Below are 7,350 nucleotides of genomic sequence, written 5' to 3'. Positions count from 1 at the left end.
TTTACAGTTTAATTTGTTTATTAATAAAAATATTGATAATTATTTGACGTCATGAATTATCTTATGCTTTTTTAAACTACTTCTAGTACAGAAACGCTTTAGACATATATTACAAATGTGAGGTCTATCGCCAGTATGGATTCTAACATGTTGATTGAGATTTCCTTTCATAGCGAAACTTTTACCACAATAACCACAATTATAAGGCTTATTACCTTTGTGGAGGTATAAATGAGTTCTTAAATGTGCATTTTGGATAAACTTGCTACCACAAATTGAACATACGTACGGCCTATCACCTGTGTGGCTTCTTGTATGAATATCAAGCATTTGTTTAGTTTTGAATTCTTTTTTACAATATTCACATATAAACTTCGCATTTCTGTATTTTTCTGTTCCTTTCCTTCCTTTACAAGGCATTTCTGGATTTTTCATGTGTAATTTTAAATGACGTTCAAATGCTTGTTTATTTGTAAATTTTCTTCCACAGTATTGGGACACAAACGGGGCTATATCATTATGTGTCCGGAGATGATCTGTTAGAGATGGAGCTTGTATGAAACCTTTGCCACATATATGACACATATGAGGTTTTACTTCTGTATGTACATATTTGTGTCTCGATAGATTTTCTTTTCTTGAAAATTTCTTACCGCATATATCACAAGAAAATGGTTTTTTATTAGAATGTGAGATTAAATGTTCCTTCAACCTATTTGACACAACCTCTTTACTGCAAATGTGGCATATTTTCTTAGGTCGCCTTTTTAACAATTCTCTTTGTCTGTGATTTCTGTACCTAGCAATGTTAGAAAATTTTTCATCACAATAACTACACACATACTCTTTTTCTTCAAGCTTGATTTCAAGTGTATTAACAATCACATTTTCTTCATCAATTTCGTTTTTCAAATCATTTACTTCGCATATTTCATGGCAGTCAACTGTGTTTTCTTCAACTTTATTTGAATCGTATTCATCTTTGTAGTCTTTCTCTTCCTTAACATTAATATTATTTTCTTCTAGTTTTGCATTACATCCAATAGTAGATTGCAATAAAATCTGGGATTCTACAATCTGTTCTTTGAATGCACAAAATTGAGTGAACAAAATAACGCATTTATTACAAATCTTTTTAGGTAATGCATCAGTTTGATTTAGCTAAAACCAATATTATAGGTCAATTAATTAAATTTAAACCTACATATTATACCATTAATCGGGTAAACTGCTAATACTCGTGGAATTTGAAAATATTACCTCAGCAAATAAAGAATTGAATATTTCACTAAAAAGAGTCCCTTTATATGCAATTTCGAATAGATTTACTATTGCTTCCTTACTCAGACATGATCGACATATAATATCAATCTCATCATAAGTAAAAGTTATAACGTTATTTTTTTCATGATTCGTTACTTCCATTTCAAACATTTTACAAAACCATTACCGTTATCATCTTTTTAACATTGTTTTCCTAAACATAACCCTAATAATTGACCATAGAAGAAACTGACAACTTCTCAGCTATTAGTAAATTTTATCACTGAAAACGCAAACTGAGACCAGCCAATAACTGGAAATAAAGAAGAAGAGAAAAACATAATATAAATTTATCTATTTACTACTATTATCCATTTACAACTAGTATTTTTCAGTTCAGCGATTACATTTGAGTCATGACGGATAATGGAAAAACTAAGATTCCAACAAATGAGGAAATCATTAATGAAATTACCGAGGAACTTCAGGAGAAATTAAGCGCAGACGATATTGAACAAGGGTTACCCACAAATAATTCAAATGAAGTTATTCCTCAGGATTTTGAAAATAATGAATCAGATTCTACTGCCCTACCAGATGATTACATTGATGAAGAACAGTTAAAGACTGCTGAACTGAATCTTACAGACGAAGAAAAAGAGCAAAGGCACGAAAAAGCTCTGGAACTTAAAAACAAAGGTAATGAACAGTTTAAATCAGGATTGCATCTGGAATCTGTATATACTTACACTGAGGCCTTAAAATTATGCCCTTTATCATATGAAAATGACAGATCTATATTTTATGCAAACAGAGCTGCGTCAAAAATTTCACTAGCTCGTAAAGAAAGTGCTATTGATGATTGCACAAAAGCTATAGAATTAAATGACAAATATGTTAGAGCTTATTTAAGGAGAGCTAAACTCTATGAAGAAACCGACAAATTAGATGAAAGTTTAGCAGATTATAAAAAAGTATTAGAGTTTGATAAAACTAATAAAGAGGCTCTACAAGCACAGTATAGATTACCTCCATTAATTACCGAAAAAAATGAAAAACTTAAAACAGAGATGTTAGGTGAGTTTCCATTTACCATATTAGGATAAGCAAATTTTTGTTAAATTTGAAAGGAATGTATTTTAACTTTATTGTGCTGATATCTGTTTAGTACTTCATTTTAAGTTAAATTATTTGTGACATTTTTTTATAAAAATTCTTGTTTTGATGCTGATTGATTCAATGCTAATAAAATTACTAAAAAAAAGGTAGGGTGAAGTGGGGATCCACTGACATAGTTAAATTTATTATAATCCAATATAACATTCCACTGAATTTCAAAGTGGTTCATAGATCATAGTACGAGATTGAGTGGTCAAGGGCCCCACTTAAAATTACCAAAACCTGATGCCTTTTGAAGGGGAAGAAACTTAGCTTGGTTTCTCTGCCGGATGAAGACCTCATGATGGTTCCAATCAGAGACAATGAAATCCAGTAAATTCGATCGCCTATCCTATTTTGCATCAATAGCTACTACAGGTGCAGTTTTACTGCTTTTGGAGCCAACTCATTGTTCCATAGTCGTAGATACAGGGTTTTTTGATCTCATAACAGGTTTTACCAGGACCTCTTTGTTGGAATCCATAGGTGGAGGTCGAAACAATCTTAGGATTCGGGGCCCTTAAGCCGTACCAGCAGCCTTGGCCTTTTTTTCTCTGCACCTCTGATGTTGAGGCGTTTGAGCTGGGCCTTATCAAAAGCACTGGTCAGAACTTTGGCATTAGTAAAAATCAATGCTTTGGGGGTAGTGGGTTCGGTATTCCCTGTTTTCTTATAGCCCTCGGGGGTAAAAGGAGGATTTTTCCTACTCTCTGGACGCTGTCTCTCTTTGCCAAAGTTAAAGTCCAATGGCTCCTTGAGGGGAATTCATTTGAATGAAGATAGCAATTTTATAGTGATATTTCTAAATTTTGTAACATAAGATTTTTTTTCCTCACTTTTTGTCAAATAAATGATTCAATTTATAGCATTGAAATAAATATAACCAAATCATCATCGGAAGCACTCTCTTCCACATATTACATACTTAACATTAACTGTTTTTTAAAAAATTATAGGAAAATGGATTTTAAGTATTTATATTTTAGGAAAACTGAAAGATTTGGGAAACATGATTTTAAAGCCTTTCGGGCTTTCCACAGAAAATTTCCAGATGAAACAGGATCCAAATACAGGTGGATATTCTGTTAATTTCACTCAGAATAAGTGATGTAATTCTTTAATTAATTATTTATGCAACATTCTGATAAAACTTTCAAAAATGCAAATGAACTAAACTTGGGTGTAAAATATAATTTAAACTTCTTTTTCATAATTTTATGATACCAAATAGTTCATAGGTTGGGATCTAAGTGTGATTCGTATGTAGTCAACCATTTATCAGCAGTACTAATTATATTATGTATATATATATATCTGATGTAAAATAAATATTGTAGTGAATGAATTCAGAGTATTATTTCCTTAACTATAGCAATAATAATTATTGATTTTAAAATCCCTAAAATGCTTTATTATCAAAGTTCACTTGAGTTGGAATGTCTGGAACCGTTTGTGATAGACATACTGAACACACTTTTTACAAAATTACACTGTCGAACGTTTCGATAACCAAGTTATCAACTTCAGAGACTGGAGTTAAACTAAAATTGGTTTAGTACAGACAGTAGAGTATTGGTGCAGCAGTAGTGTAAACATCATTTTGAGGAATGATGGCCGGTCTATAATGTCAAACCTTAAGTGGTCTAAGGTGGATTATAAGTTTGGATTTCTAGTTAGTGATCTGATGCTCTGAGTGGTGCATGTACGGTCGCGTTGTACAGATCAGGGTCTGTTGTTAGAAACAAGTCTAAGAGGCTAGCAGTCACCATATCGTTCGGGGACTCAGATTGGTTCATTGATAAGTTGGGTCTGTCCATGACTGTTGGTAAAATCTTCCGTTTCCCACCCCTCATCGTCAGTTCCGTTTAAAAAAATTGAATACGCTTACCTGATATACATTCAAATCACCAGCGCTAACAATATCTGCGTTTGTATGGTTTACTGGCAGGTAATCGATAGGAGGTCTAAACCACATGACATTGAACTCTGAAGGCTCAAGATTCTCTAACAGAGACGGCGAGTCAGTCCAAAGTTATACCTGAATTGGGTGTGTAAGTCGTATCCAGGGTATATATGATGAACCTTGGATATTGATGATTCCACCTTTGTTTCTGCTAGATCCAGAATATGAGGTTTCTTAGACTGCAGATGTTGGTGTATATGGTTTATATTCGTGTTAAGACCTCGTATATTGCTGAAATCTACCTTACAAGATATTTTTGCATGATAGACCCACCAGACCAGCCTCCACCTGGAGATCTGAACGTCTATTTCAACTCCTGAATATTTTGGTCTAGAAGATACCATCATGCTATTTATTTTTTCTTTCTTAACCACAGCCTATTCTTTAATAAAAGGGCAACAGAAAACTCTCAGTAGCCTCGAGTCATTTTGTCACTGGTGAAAGCAGCTGCTTTCTACTCATGAATGACCCAACGCTTTCCACAGTATTTCATAGTTTGAAATAAAGTATTTTATGTAGGTCGTCGGAAAAATTTAATATTGCATGATAAATTATGAAATATGCTATTTTCAGCAATGGTTACCCAATTTATTATAGTGTCGAGGCAAACTAAAATGAAAAAAGAAATTATATAATGCCTAAATTTATAATTCAACAAAATTTAACCAAATTGTGTCACTCCATTAATAACTAACTGGATGTGATAACATCAGCCTTATATGATTTATTCAATCAACTTAAAAGAAAATTAAGCAAATGGCGGTTTGAAAAAATGTGACTAAACGATTTCTCCAACTAAAACCTAATATCCTTAAAACAAAATTTGTTAATCCTTTGTAAATAATACGGATACATGTATTTTTTTAACAAGATTGCACAAAATTAAAGATCCTACATAAAACTGCAATATTTTTCCCATATAGATGTTAGAATTATTGCCATCTATATAAAAAAATGTAAAAAACACACGCATCCTTTAAAAAGTCACAGTTATTTCAACCACCAATAAAAAAATAATAATTTAATCTAAATTATCATCATCGGGTTGTACATGGTCTGGTTTTGGCGTTGTTCCTGTACCAGCACCTGGAAAACCACCAGGAAAACCTGGAAAACCAGCACCTCCAGCTCCAGGAAAACCAGCGCCAGGGAAACCAGCTCCGGAAAACCCCGGAAAATTCATTCCAGATCCAGAAATTTTGCTTGAAAGTTTTGAAACCAGATTCATAACTTTGGGATTAGACTGGTATTTCATAAAATTCCCTGGATTCATAGAAATATCTTTGAAAGCAGCTGCAACTTCTGGATCCTATAAATCACATTAATATGTAATACTTACAGAAATCATTAACGAAAAGTGTATTAAAATGAAGATTAATTCTAAAAACTTACTTGAAATGCTGCCATAATTTCAGGATCTTGTAATAATTTGTAAAAGTCTCCACCATCACCGGCTTCATTAGTTTCATCCTTTTCTTCTTTAGCTGCAGCCTTAGCATGAGCTTCTCTAGCTTTTCTTATTCTATCAAGTCTTTCTCTTTCTTCTTTATCTTTCTTTCTTCGCTCTTTTTTTAATAAATGTTCTTCAATTCTCTTAGCATTTGGTGTGACTTCTTTCAACCATTCATCTGTTTGTTCGTCAAAGTCAATGTTGCAGGCCTGTCTCAAGTCTTTAGCAGCAAGCTCCCATTCACCTAATAATCTATAAGCTCTTCCCCTAAATTTATATGCTGGAGCTGAATCGCAATTTAATTCTAAGGCTCTTGTACAATCTCTAATACAAGCGTTTGGTCTAGTTAATTTTAAATATGCTTGACCTCGTTTTGCAAATAGTAAAGCACTGCTTGGATTATTTTGTATAGCTTCTGTAAACAACTCTATGGCTTTTTCTGTATTACCTGAAGAAAAAAATAGCCATTTACACTCCACCAATTTTAAATTAAATCCAAAATAGAATATTTTGACAACATTAAAATTATATATATATATATATATATATATATATATATATATATATATATATATATATATATATATATATATATATATATATATATATACCTTCAGATAATTGAGACATCGCTTGAATTCTTAATTCATCCGCCTTATCCGACATTTCTTCGGTTATTTCTTTAGTAGGATCTCCCATTTTCTGATCATCATCCAATTTGTCTGGTTCTACACAACCAGTCATATCAAATTCTAACACAGATTCAGGATCTGACGCAATCGCTTCGTCTTCTATAGGTTCATCATGAACTTCTGCCGGTTCCGCTTTAACTCCAGAAGATGAAGGCATCTTTTTTGATTCCGGAAGTTTGGCTCCTAATGATTCCAGATAATCTTTGAAAAAACTTAGTTCCGGAATATGAATTATGTCAGGAGTTGTTTTACAGATGGAGATAAATTGTTTCAATTTGTCAACAGCTTCTTTACTTATTGGACAACTCATTTTGAGGCTTTTTTAATAATAACAGTAACAAACGAATAACCCGGTAAACGTCACGGCAACACCTACAAAACGTTGTTTTGTCTGTTTCTAGATAAAATAAACAATTTTCTGCATGTCACGTTCTTTGATTTTATATTGTTGACATTTGACGTATTGAATATGAGCGCGTTTTCTAGTTATAAAATTTTACGTTTCGTTATTGGTATAGAAAAAGGATGAATGTTTAAGAGTAGGAATGAACATCGAAATAACATATAGGAACCATCCCCTTTATTAAGCTTTTATTTCAAAATTTGCACCATTATTCTAACCATGCGACATTATATGAGGAATTTACGCCGTACTAATAACTTTATCCGAAAAATGTTCAGTGCTTAACGCCATTTTTAGAAAAGTGCTCGTGTGTTTATAACTTTAAAATATATTTAATGGCTCCACTACACTACTCGTTCGGATGATTCGATTATGAAGGGTAGTTGTCCAGAGCATAAATAATATTTGGGGTTCTCTTTAA

General features: G+C 32.6%; 3 protein-coding genes across 3 annotated transcripts; 1 reads left to right on the top strand and 2 right to left on the bottom strand.

The window, feature by feature from the left end:
* On the bottom strand, positions 1-1,502 carry LOC130452409 (zinc finger protein OZF-like). Its single transcript, XM_056791684.1, has 2 exons — positions 1,261-1,502; positions 1-1,161 (listed from the first exon to the last, which is right to left on the bottom strand). Exons 1-2 carry the CDS (start codon positions 1,432-1,434, stop codon positions 40-42), a joined length of 1,296 nt encoding a protein of 431 aa, XP_056647662.1. The 5' UTR covers positions 1,435-1,502; the 3' UTR covers positions 1-39.
* Positions 1,503-3,770, top strand: LOC130452406 (tetratricopeptide repeat protein 1). The gene is made up of 2 exons (XM_056791671.1): positions 1,503-2,340; positions 3,408-3,770. Exons 1-2 carry the CDS (start codon positions 1,680-1,682, stop codon positions 3,527-3,529), a joined length of 783 nt encoding a protein of 260 aa, XP_056647649.1. The 5' UTR covers positions 1,503-1,679; the 3' UTR covers positions 3,530-3,770.
* A 1,241-nt stretch (positions 3,771-5,011) lies between these two features.
* On the bottom strand, positions 5,012-6,997 carry LOC130452399 (putative protein FAM10A4). Its single transcript, XM_056791657.1, has 3 exons — positions 6,446-6,997; positions 5,777-6,282; positions 5,012-5,693 (listed from the first exon to the last, which is right to left on the bottom strand). The coding sequence occupies exons 1-3, from the start codon at positions 6,834-6,836 to the stop codon at positions 5,406-5,408; spliced, it is 1,185 nt and encodes a 394-aa protein (XP_056647635.1). The 5' UTR covers positions 6,837-6,997; the 3' UTR covers positions 5,012-5,405.
* Positions 6,998-7,350: the final 353 nt, after the last annotated feature.

The sequence above is a fragment of the Diorhabda sublineata genome, chromosome 1, assembly GCF_026230105.1.
Source record: "Diorhabda sublineata isolate icDioSubl1.1 chromosome 1, icDioSubl1.1, whole genome shotgun sequence".
Lineage (NCBI taxonomy): Eukaryota > Metazoa > Arthropoda > Insecta > Coleoptera > Chrysomelidae > Diorhabda > Diorhabda sublineata.
This window is presented reverse-complemented; position numbering and strand designations above follow the sequence as displayed.

Coding starts and splice junctions, on each gene's coding strand:
- LOC130452409 (XM_056791684.1), bottom strand. CDS start 1,434: ATGTTTGAAATGGAAGTAACGAATCATGAAAAAAATAACGTTATAACT. Junction 1,162..1,260: donor TCAATTCTTTATTTGCTGAG/GTAATATTTTCA, acceptor TATTGGTTTTAG/CTAAATCAAACTGATGCATT.
- LOC130452406 (XM_056791671.1), top strand. CDS start 1,680: ATGACGGATAATGGAAAAACTAAGATTCCAACAAATGAGGAAATCATT. Junction 2,341..3,407: donor ACTTAAAACAGAGATGTTAG/GTGAGTTTCCAT, acceptor TTTATATTTTAG/GAAAACTGAAAGATTTGGGA.
- LOC130452399 (XM_056791657.1), bottom strand. CDS start 6,836: ATGAGTTGTCCAATAAGTAAAGAAGCTGTTGACAAATTGAAACAATTT. Junction 6,283..6,445: donor GATGTCTCAATTATCTGAAG/GTATATATATAT, acceptor TTTTTTCTTCAG/GTAATACAGAAAAAGCCATA. Junction 5,694..5,776: donor AAATTATGGCAGCATTTCAA/GTAAGTTTTTAG, acceptor TGTGATTTATAG/GATCCAGAAGTTGCAGCTGC.